This window comes from Pangasianodon hypophthalmus, chromosome 3 (assembly GCF_027358585.1).
Source record: "Pangasianodon hypophthalmus isolate fPanHyp1 chromosome 3, fPanHyp1.pri, whole genome shotgun sequence".
Lineage (NCBI taxonomy): Eukaryota > Metazoa > Chordata > Actinopteri > Siluriformes > Pangasiidae > Pangasianodon > Pangasianodon hypophthalmus.
Genome location: NC_069712.1, coordinates 6,025,831 through 6,041,342, shown reverse-complemented (window position 1 = coordinate 6,041,342; position 15,512 = coordinate 6,025,831). Strand labels below are relative to the sequence as shown.

The following is a 15,512-nucleotide window of genomic DNA, read 5'->3' as shown; positions in this document are numbered from 1 at the left end:
GGATCTCAATCCAATTGAAAATTTATGGTGGAAAGTAAAAAAAACTGGTCCATGTTAAGGCTCCACCCTGCAAAGCTGATCTGTCAACTGCTATTCGAGAAAGTTGGAACCAGATTGATGGGGAATATTGTTTTTCATTAGTGAGGTCTATGCCTCAAAGAATAAAAGCCAGAGGAGGAGCAACAAAATACTAATTGTGTTTTTTTGTTGATGATTCCATAATTTTTTCCTCAACATTGAGTGATTCCATACTTTTTTCCTCTACTTGATTTGGAAAATGACATGCCATTAATAAAAAAAATGTCACTGAATTTTTTTGCTGTATGTTTCACAAAGCCAAAATGTTAAGCTATTGAACAAAACCTTTTTTGTGTCATATCTGTGATTTGTTTGTTTGCTATAAAGTAAAAAGGCTGGGTGAACATCCTCTAAGTGTGGTGATTCCATAATTTTTGCCAGGGGTTGTATAACCATTCCATATCCAGTATAATATCCTGTTGGGAGAATTATGTTACAAATATTAAATGGAAAAAAAGACAGTTTGGACAATTCCTTTAAAATATTTTATTACAAATAAAATTTGAGGAATTAATTACAAATTACTACATAGAATTAATCATGCTAAACATTTCATGCAAAGATTTTAAAAAAGATATGAACACCAGTTGCTCATTTTGTGATGCTGATATAGAAAATGTTTAACATTTATTTTGGATCAATCTTTTCATAATTTTAGCTGTAAAGTTTCACATTCTTGAAAGCAAATGAAATAACAACCTCTCTTTTTTTGTTTATAAACAAGAGTTTAAACATTATTTGCTGAGTATCTCAGCTTCAGCCGGTGCTAAAGCATGTAAGACTCTTAAAGTTCTCTTAGGCGGGGAATTTATAACTTACCCTCGAGTTACGTCTTGCGCGCATCTTTGGTGCTATGCGTCAGGTGAACGCTGATTGGTTGGCTGGGAAGCTTATTGTCTGATTGTGTACCCAGAAATGGTTTGATGAGACATTGTGACATTTCTTCCAAGGGTTTAAAGAAATTAACATTAATATTGTTTAAATCAGAGTAATAGTGATCAAAGGACATCTGAAATGTAAACAATAAAATGTGAATTAATAAAGTGTAAACATTAAATTTTCCCTCATCAAGTACTTTCCATCTTCTGTAGACAAGCTCATGCTATGAAACTGCTTTCTGTAGTCTGTTTAAAACCATGAAAAGCACTTTGTAAAAATCTCAGTTTAAACATTTCCAGACGGGTGACTTTAATAAAAATTTCTTCTGTATGATAAAACTCTCGCACTGAACAGTGAGTATACATGAACACAAGTGAGTTTTCCCCCTGTGCTTTAATGTTTCCCATACAGTGATATGATCTGTATCATGATATTGTGTTAATATAAATATATTATAAGTGTGAGGCTCTTTACTGGTAGTAGTTCTTTATAATGGCCGGTTTAATCCTGCAGGATCGCACACTTTACTTTCTCTTTCTTCTAACAAATTCCTAATAAACACTCAGTGTAGGTGATGTAAACCAGAGCAACTCAATAAAAATAAAATCTAAAGCATCCGTCATTTAGTGAAGTGCTTTCAGTGAAAAAAAAAAATATTATAATCCTAACCAAGATTATATATTCTTAGTTCAGGTATAAATCCTGCTGTACTATCCTTACTTCTACCTAAATTAACACTGGGATTTAACCTATAATTCAGTACAAAAATATGTAAAAAGTGTAAAAAGTTTCTCAAAATATAGACAGTGATCAATATATAGTTTTGACAAAGTCATTTTAACCATATAATGGAATAAATGGTTAAAATGACCTTGTCATTATCTGTAAATCTCTTTGCACTTATATTTTGGAAACAAAATAGACTGTTTCTCCCTTATACAACTGCAAAGTATAGATAAATGGCATACTAATACTAAAAACCTTATAAGCCTATATTGCATGTATACATACTACACAGTAATAGTGAAGAACTTCAGAAGCTTTTTTTTTTTTTTTTTTTTTTACTTTGCATATGCATGACATTACCTAGTAATTTAAAAATGCATTCATATTTTAAACTTTTACAGCATGGGAAGAAGAAGAAGCCTTTATTTGTTACATATACATTACAGCATAGTAAAATTCTTTTCTTTGCATATCCCAGCTTTTTAGGAAGCTGGGGTCAGAGTGCAGGGTCAGCCATGATACAGCGCCCCTGGAGCAGATAGGGTTAAGGGCCTTGCTCAAGTCCTTAACCGTCAAACCACCACTGCCCCCATGAGTGTGTCAAAACTATTGATTAAAACAAATCTGCATGTAAAAGCCTTCTGATAGGTATTTAATTGACTAGCTTAACATAAGAGTTATTCATGTGCATTGACATTGAATTATTCACATTAAATAACAGCAGACCCTCAATAAAACACTAATACATTTAGAGTTGAAAATCACTGAGTATAGTAGGTAAGTAAGATTTCCTTCTAGTTACTTACTGACTTGGTTAGAATGTATTTCATATATTCGCTACTCACTCTGTATTAAAGGATTACTGAACAGATATTATGCAGAGCTAAATATGCTGATATTATTCCATTTAATTTTTTTTTTTAGAGCTGCATGAATCGGTAAATTGAGACTCCTATATTAAGCCAAAGGCAGACTGGTAAAAACAAGCAAAATTCTGCACCATAAGTGAGGATGCTTGGTGCAGCTGTAGATTTGAAGCAAGTGGCAACATTTCCCACTGTATCCACAGCAACCAGCTCCAAGTCTCGGAAACAGCAAGATGAGCTGTAGACTGCCGTAGTGACATTCACGCCTGTGGCATTGAGCACGCTGGTGGTGCTGAGTGTTCCTTTGCCCTTGAGGACTCTCACACTCTGAATACCTGACCCATCAGTCATGTTGGCAGTGAGGTACCATGAGGAGAGACTGCAGTTGTCTGAGCAGTTAGTATTTACGGTAACTGCCTCACATACTGGAGGAATAATATCTTTTACCTTAAAGAAGTAGAAAAACAGTTAAATTTCTACACAAGTTGTCTATAATGGCTATATATATGATGACTATAGATATGCTCTGAACACCCTTCATATGGGGAAATATTCACACCCACACACACCCACACACACACACAGTTCTGAAAACTACAAAAGTATGACTGAAATATGCTTTTTGCACATAACCATATAAGCAAAGTTATAGCATTTTAAATTCTCGTTAAAGTGGAAAGCGAGAAATGATTTAAAGATTTAATTCTGGCTGTGGCACAGGATCATCACTGACATCTTGACAGCTGGTATTTAATTACAAACTGAATTGATTAGGCTTATGTCAATTTCATTATGGAACATAGCTATCCAAAAACATCATCAAAGCATGCCATTACATTACATCTCTGTATGAGGAAATCACACATAGCTTGCAAGTTTTTATACATCTTTAGGCAGACTGATTATTTTTACCATCATTTTTACCATATGTTTTCTTCAAGTTGAGGTGTCAAAATATGGTATAGGCAGAAAAAAACGTTTTGTCCAAAATCTGATATTTTCTCATTTTTGAATGTTTGCCAGATTCCAGGCAAAGTGACATCCGCTGGGTTTTCCCAGACTGCCACGCATATCAGAAATGATCAGTTCAGCAATGGTAAGAAGGTGTAATGTAATGGTCAGCTTTGAATGCTAAATGGCCTTCTGTACAACAACTGAATTTAGGAAATTACAATTTTTCTGGCAGAATCCTGGAATATTTAATGTAATGTGAGTAATTACCGGAGCAACAATAGTAATGCGCTGCACAGCGTAGTTGAAGTCGCTTCCATCTGGTGCTTCAGCTTCAATTGTCACAGTGACGTCAGTTCCGGAGGAAGTATTTTCAGGAACAGTCAGAGTTACTGTACCATTCGCACTGCCCCCACTCTCGAGAGTTAAGGATGTGTTAAAGAGAGTGTCAAAATTGCGATCATTGCTGACTCTGATATTAAAGCTTCCTCCAGAGCCCTTGGTTGCCACTGTGAAAGGCAGAGTGAGTTGTTTTCCTGGTTCCACTGTTCCAACAGGTTGTGTCTGTCAGTATATAGAACGAAAGTAAAATTTTAATTTAATTTAATTTAATTTAATTTAATTTAATTTTAATTTTAATTTTAATTTTAATTTTAATTTTAATTTTAATTTAAAAATTAACATATGTATTATTATTATTATTATTATTATTATTATTATTATTATTATTGGTCAAACACAGATGTTGCATAGGAACCCTATTGTAATTGTATGTTTTCTTCTTCTTAGTATTATTATACTTTGATATGGGAGTCTTTGGCAGCCCATAAAACTCTTGGTATGCTTTTTATGAAATTTGACACAGTGAATTCTGAAGCATTGTTAGAGTATCCATTAGGATCTTGGTCACTTCTCTGACCAAGGCCCTTCTAGCCTGGTTATGGCCAACTCTAATAAAAGTCCTGGTGCTTCCAAACTTCTTCCATTTTACAAAGCTGGAGCCCACTGTGCTCCTGGCAATATTCAAAGCTTTAGAAACGGTTTTATACCCTTGCATAGATCTATGCTTTAAAAACAATTTAATCGTAGAGGTATACAGAGAGATCCCTGGATTTCCTAACTTGGTTCTTGGTTTTTGACACGTAATGTGAATTGTGGGATCTTATACGTACAGATGTGTGTCTTTCTAAATCATTTCTAATCAACAGAATTTGCCAGAGGTGGACTCCAGCTCCAGGACCCGAGCTCAGTTTGGATTGTCTTAGCCAAGAGTCTGAATACTTATCTGAATAAGATATTTCAGTTTTTGATTTAGAATTAATTTGAGTAAAATTCAAAAACATTTTTACTTTGTGATTATAGATGATTGTGTCTAGATAAATGTCCAATTTCATTTTAAATTGAAATTAAGTGAAGGTTTATCCCAGCAATAGTGTGGCATATTGAGACCAACTTTGTACATGAGTGAAGGACAAGGACCTAGAAGTTTTGACTAAATTTACCTCTATGGGGCGCTATAATTCAGAGATTAGTAAAACTGCTCATAACATTTGAATGGTTCAACATACAGTCTTGATTCTTCATCCTCATATTTAATTGCCAAGATAATCCATTTTTGTGAACCTTGATGTCATTTGATAATTTACTGGATGAAAGTACTGTTTTGATCTCACAGTTCATAGCAAATAGTTAATGGATTGATTGACTGGTTGATAGTTTTTTGTTAACAGTGAAAACATGAGTAAACCAAAAGTAATGGTGGACTTTATTATTATTATTATTATTATTATTATTATTATTATTATTATTATTATTAAGTTTGAGTGGGAATTTCTTTGGATTCGAACTTACAGTAATGTTCACACTTGATGTTTGGAATTGAGTTGGTGACTGTCTCTGAAAGTTGTAATCTGTGGATCGAGAGGAACTGATCTGTCCAACCACACGAACAGTAAACTCTCCTGCTGGGATGCTGTTGAAGGTCACTAAGTACTGCCCACTTGCTACCTCTTCTAGTATCCCATTAAAAGAGTTTGAACTTGAGGCTTCGACCAGAGACAACTCTGTAGGCTTCACGCTGTCCGCACCGACCATGGTCACCAACAGTGTGACGTTGTTGTCTGAATTAAGCAAAAAATAGAGAAGAAACATTAGTTCTAAATCAGAGTTAATTGATTATCACTTTTGACAAGTTGTTCACTTACTTGCTGCAGGCCTGCTGTTTAATTCAGCATAGCCTGCATGAAGCCCTTGTGAAGGTTCTACAAAGTCAAAGAGGAAGTCAACCTCACTTTGACCTGGATAGTGAATAGAAAAAATACAGTAAATTATTCGCTGACAATGTCTGAACATTTCTGGAACCATTAACCTTTTTTTTCCATTTTTGTCATTTATTTTTTCACAGCTGAGAAGGACATATTTACAAAGAGAATTGGGAAGTGAAACATAATGATTTTACCAACAACTTTGATGCTATAGGGCTGTGTTGATTTAATACTGAAGAGCCACAGTCCAGCTTGCTCTGCGACATTTGGTTGCACTGTTTGAAAGTTACCAACTCTCTGAATAAGCCCCAGAGCCCCATTCAGTTCACTGCTGCTCTGTGAGACTCCTGGGTTAGATAATGGCATCATTATAAAGGTTTAGCATAGTATTGCATAATATTGACATTACATGAGTTTCTGAGTGGTATCTCAGAATAAGGGTTTATTGGTTAATTTCCCAATCTACTCACCTGATGGACTAGTAATGGTGTAATCTGGAGAGTTGCCTGTGATGTAAATTGTCAGGTTTTGCACAGAAGAATCCACAAAGACTGAGAAGCTTTCAGCTTTTGCTGGGTTTCTTACAGCCTGGAATAGAGTGACCTAGAAGCAGAAAAGTGAATGTTCACTGAAAAAAAATAATTCATAGGGCAATGTATAAAAATTAAGGGTAGAATTTCCACTTAAGTAAAATAGGTAGCTTTTACATATTAATAAAGTCCATGTTACTACAATAAATTAAGTTCATAAATGTTTAAATTAATTTAAACTTAATTTAAATATGTTGACCCGTTAGTTATTTTTTCAGTATTGCTCATTACTCAATGCTAATATGAATCAGTTTAGTTAAAAACAACAACAACAACAACAAAAAAAAAAAACTTGCAGGTTTTTATTCTAACTATTCCATATCTCTTTCCACCTGTTAAATCAGCTGATCTAGGCCTTAAATGAATTCTATGGTGTGGCTCCTGTCTGCTTTGAACAGAAACCTGCAGCTTCACCAACCCTTTCATTATTTACTAAATAATTTATGCATGAATTAATAAAGTGAGGTGAAACAATGGCTGGACTGATTTTTGTTCGTGGGAAGCTAAGCCAAAGAATGTCAGCTTAAATTATTGAAAGAAAAACATCATCAAAGCATGTCAGTGATGGTAACATTCCTTCTTTCATTCATATACATTAGGTGCTATATCCTGTTCTGGGTCACAGTGGATCTGACACCAGGAATATACCCTAAATGGGGTGCCAGTCCAAGTCATGGTTATAATGCAACTAAAATTTAGCCACATAAGGTAGCATTATGCTATTATCAAAGTATTCCTTTAATTACCAGTGTAGATCTGGAGGTAACCGCAATAATGTTCATAGCTTGGGACAGTGTTTCTTTGGTGACCTCAATAGCATGGCCCCCAGAGGCCTGGGCCAGGTTCTGGTAGACCTGTGAATTGAAAAGCTGGGGGGAAACTTGCTGTTGGCCATCTGCGCGCTCGACACTCCTTCTGCGACGCCGAGAACTAGTGGTGTTAGTTAGCATGAAAGTCACCTTCAGATTGGGAATGGAAGAAGATTTAATCAGCATTTTGCCTACTTTGCCTACTTTATCTCATGTTTATATAAATGAATAATAACTGATCAATACATACTAAATCATTTAATAAAATTCAGAAAAATTCTAAATAATAGCATGAATAGTTGACGTGTGTGTATGAAGATTTTCATGTACTCACTACAGACTTTGTTCTCTCAATCAGTGCTCGCACAGTATTTTTCAACCCTTTATCTTTTGCATCAGCATCGGTGAAAACAAAAATCTTTGTCTGTGGTGGAGATCCAGTGAGGGCGAGCTGAAACAAAAAGTATGCAATGATTGTTACTTATATGTTTGTAGTTCATCAAGGCTTTGTAAATGTTACTAAACAGATATGACTGACTGACAGACTGAGTGAGTGACTGACTTATTGATAACCTGAGTAACTGACCGATAGACTGACTGATTGACTAACTTACTGAATAACTGAATGACTGGCCGCCTGACTGATTGACTGACTGACAGACCAACTGACTGTCTGAGTAACTGAGTAACTAGCTGACTGATCAACTGACTGACTCAGTGACTACATGACTGAATGGTTGACTGACTGAATTACTGACAAACTGAATGACTGGTTGACTGACCAACTGACTGACAAACTGAGAGACTGACTGACCAACTGACTGACTGAGTGACTGTCTGACTGATTGTCTGAGTGATTGACTTACTAACTGACTGATTGACTGATTGAGTGGCTGACTGAATGAATGACTAACTGGCTGACTGTGGGACTGACTATCCTTCTGATAAACTGAGTGACTGAATGACTTACTGACCAAGTGAGTAACTGACAGATTGACTGAGTGACTAACTAACTTGCAGTATGACTAACTGATTAACTGAGTGACTGGCTGACTGACCCACTGACTGACAAACTGACAAGTGGCTGAATAAACCAATTGTTGAAACATTCATGTGCAGGCATTTCTTGGCAGGAAAAGTCACTAGTGTACCCTGTCTATCTATAAAAACAAATGAAAGCAATAAAAGAAGTCAATATTAAATAAACAGTCTCAACTTTAAACATAAACAACCAACTTAAAAAAAAGTTAATTTTGCCTTGGCTTATTTTTGACATATTTTTCTACAAAGTATATTACATCTCTTTTTGAACATTAGAAGATTACTTTATCCTGCAAAATACATAATAGAAATGAATCCAGGAATCAATAATGACATTAAAAAAACTTATTTCAATAACATGATATTTAACGAACACTCAGCATGTTAGCATTATGATATCATACCTGGAGTCCTGAGAGACACATTTCAGCAGAATCTCCCCCACCAGCAGCTGTAAGTGCGTTGAGTTGCTCTTTAAACACATTAGCATCAGTTGTTCTGGTAAGTGGGCCATAATCTGAAAGAATGTGTAAGAACAGAAGAAATGTGTTTGTTTGTTTGCTTGTTTATATCAGTCCATTGTATTATGTTACTGCTTTCTCTTAATCATTTTGGCCCTGTTTAGATAATAATGTACTATCTAACATTTTTCTTTATATGATGGCCATAGATAATACCTATTCCTGATTTGCAGTGAAAAAGACAGGGACCAGAAAATTACCTTAATATATAACATAGAAATTGGTTTACTATTTTCATACAATTTTGTTTCATATTAACAACATATTGTTTTTAACCTTCAGCACTTCTGTTAATTTCTGATATTAGAAACCCTATGTTGGGTGTTATTATATTACTTAGATCAGAGCTGTCCATTCTTATACACAAAAGGCCAGTGTAGGTTTTCATTCCAACCAAGCAGAAGCCACACCTGAGTCTACTGAAAACCAAGATCAACTGATTAAACTGGTGGAATCAGGCGTGGCTCCTGCTTGATTGGAATGAAAACCTGCACCCTTACCGGCCCTTTCTGGATAAGATTGGGCACCCCTGACTTAGATAATACCTTAGATAAATTCAACGGCGCTGTAGAATTCTCAATTCTGACTAATTTGCTATAACAGTAGTTCTAACTGTAGTGATGGTGGTGACACTTTTTCCAGCTGTGGCTTCTTTTGGAACTAGTTTCATTGATGGCGTGAAAATAAACAAAATGTTGTGTTTGGACATATTGTGAAAAAATGGAATTGCGTAAAAACGGAACTCACTCCGTCTTTATCTACTCTGTCTAACAATATCTGCATGTTGGGAGAAACAGTAATGCTGTTTGTACATATGCTTGCTTTATATTTAAGTAAAGCATTGCTTATAAATATTTTATTAACTCCATCACACACTATGCTGTTACAAGAAGCTAAACTCCTTCCCCCAAACACCCTACAAACAGCTATAATATTAAATACAGCTATAAACAATCATTTCCTGACCAGCCTCTTTATTTTTTCTGTAGAATTAGAAATGTATTTTTAAAAAAGGATGTATTCTAAGAATCAAACTTACCAGGGTCATTAAATGGCACCAGGATGTATTCTGAACTTTGAGCTGCAGTTCCTGTTTTACTGTCAACAATAGATGAAGTAACTCTCCTGACTTCGTCAATATCTTCGGACATGCTGCTAGTGGTGTCGATAACAAAACACAGCACTGAAGTCTGGCTGAGTCCCAGCATTCTAGGGGATGACAAACAAGAAAAGTGAGACACATAACTATGTCACTACTGAGCAGATAAACCTGCAGAGGCAGAGGAAATGACTACAGTGCCACATGACTTTAAAATGTGTGATAAACCCTGACATCTTTAAGGTTATTCTCAAGGAATCAAAAAATTATTGTTGTGAATAACAGGTGGGAAATGTGACGCCAGAAAACATCACCCAAAGAGGCAAATGGACATGGCCCACCTATTTAAGTAAGCAAGTACATAGCTGTGGGTATGTGTGTGTGCTATTATTTATATCACTGCTTAAATCCTTTTTTATAAATTGAAAGACTTTCTCAGATACCTAAGAAACTCAGAATCTCCAACTGCTGCTCTTATGTCCTGCAGTAGTTCTCTGGTAGCAGCAGTGGCCACTGATGCTGCCACTTCATGTAGATAACCATGGCTGGAGGTTGTAGTATCCTTATTTATGCCACCTTGTCCCTGACTTGATAGGTCAGCATTTCCTCCATGACTGCACTTTCCTTAGGATGAAATGAGAATGTGAAGATACATAAGATGGGATATATATATTAAATTAAACTGAATTATTTTAGAGGGCAAGTGGAAATGAATAAAAAGTATTTGACAATTTTCTGTACCTTAATCTCAGACCTGTTACCTCTGACTTTATTTATCTGCATAAACTATTTAAAGCATTACCTTTCGGTTTGGATAAGCCAAAGTACCCTGATGTTAATTTCTGCTGTGTTATGACCTCCTGCAGGATGTTTCCTACGCAGACGTCATCAACACATTTGCTGCATGTTTCTGAATCTGCCAAAACAGAAATGAAAAGTATGTTGCATAAAATCTGATCACTCTGTTTTACTTTCATTACAACATAGTCCTTATATATTCTGTTGTGCACAACCTAGATTAATTTCCACGTAATGGGCCAATATTCAGGATACTTAGCTTGTTAGAGATTTTCAATACAAAGTTTCCATCGCTTGGAATGAAGTTTTAGAATATGCTTTACTGGTTTCTGGAAAACTTGTCTATAGACATTTTACAGTATCATACTATATTACATCATTACACAACCCTCAAACTCTTTCTTGCCACTGATACGGGGCATAAGAATCTCTGCCAAGGAGCATTGAAGCTGTATTGGTGGGTTGTGGTGAACTAACACCTTACTAATACAATTTATGTTGATTTTGTCACTCATCTATTTACAGGTAGACAAACAAACTGGAGATAGTGTGGTGGAGTTTTTCATGGCTGACCAAAATAGATTAGTCTGTGTCCTGCTGAAAAAAGTAAGTTATTTTCCAGCCTCCTTTTTTTTTTTAATCAAACTGATCAATACATGTTTGATATTTTTTAATTGCCCTACTGTTATGATATTTTCTTAAAATAATGTGCACAAGATGTAACATTAGAAGCTGTAATTCAGAAATTCAGAAACTCTTTCCTAAAACCAAAAGATATTCTGCCAGTTTGACCAACTCGGTCTGAATTCTTTGGCAACTGGTACAGAGGCATATGTTACAACAGTTTCAAATGCTTACCTGTGGATAAATAACATAACACATATATAGTTCAGCTTATTATATTTGTGTCAAATAGCATTGTTTTATGAAGTAATTGCGCTATAATGATGAACAAAAAAATTATGATTCCATTAACCGTCCCAAATATCAAATAAATGCCTCTCTTAGTTTATTTAATCACATTTTACTGGCGAACAGCTGCTATGGTGAAAAACAGAATTAACTAATTAGAATCATGAATTTTTCAGTTTTTCAGTGTCTGCTTGAAAGCTACTAGCTAGCTCCAGTCTGAGCTCAGGAATATCAAGGTAACAGCAGGTAGAGATTTAAACAAGAGAAGAACAAGGGCAGACATAGCTTTATGAGATAAAATGTCATTTTTCCATATCTAGCATTCCTCTTTCATTCATTTTCAGTAACCTCTTTATCCTGGTCAGGGTTGTGGTGGATCGGGAGCTAATCCTGGGGACACTGGGAGGAAGGTTGGAAAGTAACCTCTGATAGGATACCAGATTTTCCAGCAGATTGAATCTTCTTTTACATTAAGAATACCTTAATGTCTTTTCAAATGTATAATTTGAATAAAAATAGAACACAGAAACCAAAACTGAAAGTACATGGTAGTGATAGAACAGGAGAAACAGGTAAACATATGAGCAGAGAAACACGATCATTTACCTGCTATGTTGCTGATTGGGGTGTCTGGTTTAATCAGGTTGGAATAGGGTTCTCTCTTTCCCAGCTCAATCCAGTTACTGTGACTGTAGAAATCCTTAGAGACAAACCAGGGTCAGAATTACAACACAGTTACTGCATTACATCTTTAAATTTATTTTATAATACTCAATATATCTTCATCTCAATTATTAGCGATTTTGCTCCTTCTACAGTAACATTGTGACATACCTGCAAAGTGTGTAGGATTTTACCAAGTGCCTCTCGGGCAGCTTGATAGCTCTGCTGCTTGACACTGTCTTTGACAGCAGAAACTCCTTTAGTAATAAGATCCCGTCCAGACAAAAACTCCTCATTGTCAAAATGGTAACTTGCAGTAAAAGGATGCCTAATGTCCACCCAGGCATTGTACATTATTATCTCATCAAGGCTGCTTTGAAAATCTTTGGCTGAATCAGATGAGTAACAACTTCCTGCCACTGACTTTACTGTCAGTGCACCTGGCTGCAATATGAAAGGCACACACAGTCTAACATAAAATATATTAGAAATATATTAGAAATATATTTCAATAAATATAAAAAGTTTTATTGACCAGAACGAAATTTCGTCCCTCCTGGAGTGCTCGCGATTTGCAGATATCGGCCGTTGTCTGTAAAATTGCATCACGAGTTATGTCCTTATGCGTCCTGGATTTCGACAACAAAGGCATAAAGGCCAGAGTCTGACTTGCCATGAGGATCATTATAAGATATAGATGGCTCAATATCTTGATCAGCAGATTTGTGAAAATCATCATCAGCACTGTGAAGAGAAAAAACACTTGGCATAAATAACATCCAAAACAGACTTTATATCATTCTTTTACATGCTTTCTATATATTTTTGTCTACACTTCTTAATTAAATATATTAAGAAGTATTATAAGCATTATAATAATGTACCTTACCTTAAAGCTTTAGTCTTGAGATGACTTTAGTGGCTCTATACTCAGTAGTAGTGAAAATTCCTTTGTGCTTGTGCCTTATGCAATCGTTATGAGTGTCAGAAGAGTGTCTGAAAGCCACTCCCATAAAAAAACATAACATACATAGCATTATGATAACATCTTGACCCTTTTAAGAATACACTGTTTGAACATTTTAATATGAATATTTTAATTTCATGCAGAAATGTGTGATGGCCTGCAATTTATAATTTACAGACTTCCTTGAACTGAAATAGGTTTCTCTTTTGTATGTGTCTCAACCACAAGTAATATTAAAGTGTTCCCCCCAAAGGAGATAAGAAAGAAAATTGCATTTAAAAACATTCATAGATTTAGAAATAAAAGACATTAATGACACTAAGAACACCTTAAAGTCTTTCCAAATAGATAATTTACAAATGCACAAACAACCAAAACTGCAAGTACATCCATCATAATGGAACTGGGCGAACAGGTAAATACACCAGCAGAGAAATACCTGCAGAACCACACCCTGTTCATTTACTCACTGATCCCCAAACATTAAATCTTGTGTTCTTTTTAAATTTATTTTTAAATACCCAGTATATCTTCATCTCAATTATTACCTATACATTATCCACTTGGCCCATTTTTTAATACATTATTTGAAAACATTTTAATTTCAAACAATAAATGTGTGAAATATAATTCTAAAAATTACAGGTTTTCCTGAATTTAAAATTGTTCACTTTTGCATGTATCTCAGGCAGAAGTAAATTTCTAGCATTTTAAAATCTGGCATTTTAAAGGGTTACCCCAAAAAGTAAAAAAAACAGAGAAATTAAAGATTCAACTGAACCACCACACTGACTGCATAAATCTATGTGTATCTTTATAGCAGACATTAATCATAGCCTATAGACTGACAGGCTACAAGTCCCGCCCATCCAAAACAGTGTCTGTCTCATTACCTGAGGTAAAAGTCACTTGCAATTTCCTTCCTTTTGAACCATTCTGTTGTTCATCTACTTGTATTTTGGGTCGCTGTCTTTTTTGCTTTATCCAACATTCATCAAGGTGATGGAGCACTACCCGCACATAGATGCACACAGATAGCTAGGTAGCTACTGTAGTTTTATATAGCCTTTATGCAGCTGGACACCTCGGTGTGTGTTAAATATGGCCAAATTTCTGAATGGAGAATGGACTGTGAGAAGATAAGGATTCTCGGTATCGTAGTATTTGTAATTGCAACATAGGAAGCTGATGGTTAAAACTAGAAGAGTGCATTTTCCTGAAGAATATGCAGAGTGATTGTGCAGCATAAGCAAGGTACTGCTGTCACTAATGTGGGTGTTGCTAAATGGTCGCTATAGTTTTCTAGGTGCTTGATTGGGTGTTGCTAGGTAGCTGTTGTGGTATTCCAGGTGGTTGCTAGGGTGTTGCTAGGTGGTTGCTACAGAATCCCAGGTGGTTGCTAGGGTGTTGCTGTGAAATTCCAGTTGATGGCTAGGTGGTTGCTAGGTGGTTGCTAGAGTATCCCGGGTGGTTGCTAAGGTGTTGCTAGGCAGTTGCTATGGTATCACAGGTGGCTGCAAGGTGGTTGCTATAGTATCCCAGCCGATTTCTAGAATGTTAGCCTGTTAGGAGCCGTGGCTCAGCTAAATGTTTTACCATAAATGTTAAACCATGTGACATTTTTAGGGTAGAGTATCTGCTAACTTTCATGATTTGCTTCTTTCAGATGGTAGACGAAACTAGTCAGTAGCTGTTGTGAACAAGTCATTATTCATAAACATTTAACGCAGTGGTTCTCACTGCATCTCAGGGTCGTGACCCTAAAGAGGGTCGTGGGCCCTTTATGATTGGGTTGCGGACTGCTGGAAGGAAAAAAAACATTGCTAAATGCAAATGATAAAACATGAAAATTGAAAAAAGAAAATGGAAAACCGTAGAAAAACATGGTGCCAATTCATCTGTAAACAATTAGTGCTAGCATCGATAAACAGTGAAATTCCCTCTTCCTCAAAAAATATGGAAAAATGGTAAATGAAAATATGACCTGGATTACATAAAATATTGCTTGCACAGAAGATAAGCATGGTTTATGCAGACCACAGATTCAAATGGCATTTAGTGACAAAACACTCAAGCCATAAAGACATAAAGCCTGTTGAGGTTTTCAAAAGAAGGCAATGGGATCTGGACACATCTCAAAAAATTTTCAAAAATGTGTGCACTGTTCAGGAGAAAACACTTTGTACACTGTACAAACTCACTCATCGCATTGCAAATTTAAAATTGCAAAAGAATCATCAGGTTTGCCTTTGATTTGCACAGGCTATGATTTCAGCTCTCTTCTTGTTAAATCTCATTGTTATGTTTATGCATTTTAATAGTCGTGTTTTTTTCAGACTGGATGTACA

General features: G+C 35.7%; 1 protein-coding gene across 1 annotated transcript; it reads right to left on the bottom strand.

Moving 5' to 3' along the window:
- Positions 1-549: 549 nt before the first annotated feature.
- Positions 550-13,204, bottom strand: LOC113542496 (von Willebrand factor A domain-containing protein 7-like). The gene is made up of 16 exons (XM_026940077.3): positions 13,087-13,204; positions 12,733-12,941; positions 12,369-12,641; positions 12,141-12,234; positions 10,627-10,740; positions 10,268-10,448; positions 9,765-9,934; positions 8,609-8,721; positions 7,498-7,614; positions 7,101-7,313; positions 6,235-6,367; positions 5,959-6,111; positions 5,705-5,797; positions 5,352-5,620; positions 3,771-4,064; positions 550-2,996 (listed from the first exon to the last, which is right to left on the bottom strand). The coding sequence occupies exons 2-16, from the start codon at positions 12,934-12,936 to the stop codon at positions 2,604-2,606; spliced, it is 2,814 nt and encodes a 937-aa protein (XP_026795878.3). The 5' UTR covers positions 12,937-12,941; positions 13,087-13,204; the 3' UTR covers positions 550-2,603.
- Positions 13,205-15,512: the final 2,308 nt, after the last annotated feature.

Coding starts and splice junctions, on each gene's coding strand:
- LOC113542496 (XM_026940077.3), bottom strand. CDS start 12,936: ATGATGATTTTCACAAATCTGCTGATCAAGATATTGAGCCATCTATAT. Junction 8,722..9,764: donor GGTGCCATTTAATGACCCTG/GTAAGTTTGATT, acceptor ACATTCTTTCAG/ATTATGGCCCACTTACCAGA. Junction 7,615..8,608: donor TGTGTCTCTCAGGACTCCAG/GTATGATATCAT, acceptor TTTTTGTTTCAG/CTCGCCCTCACTGGATCTCC.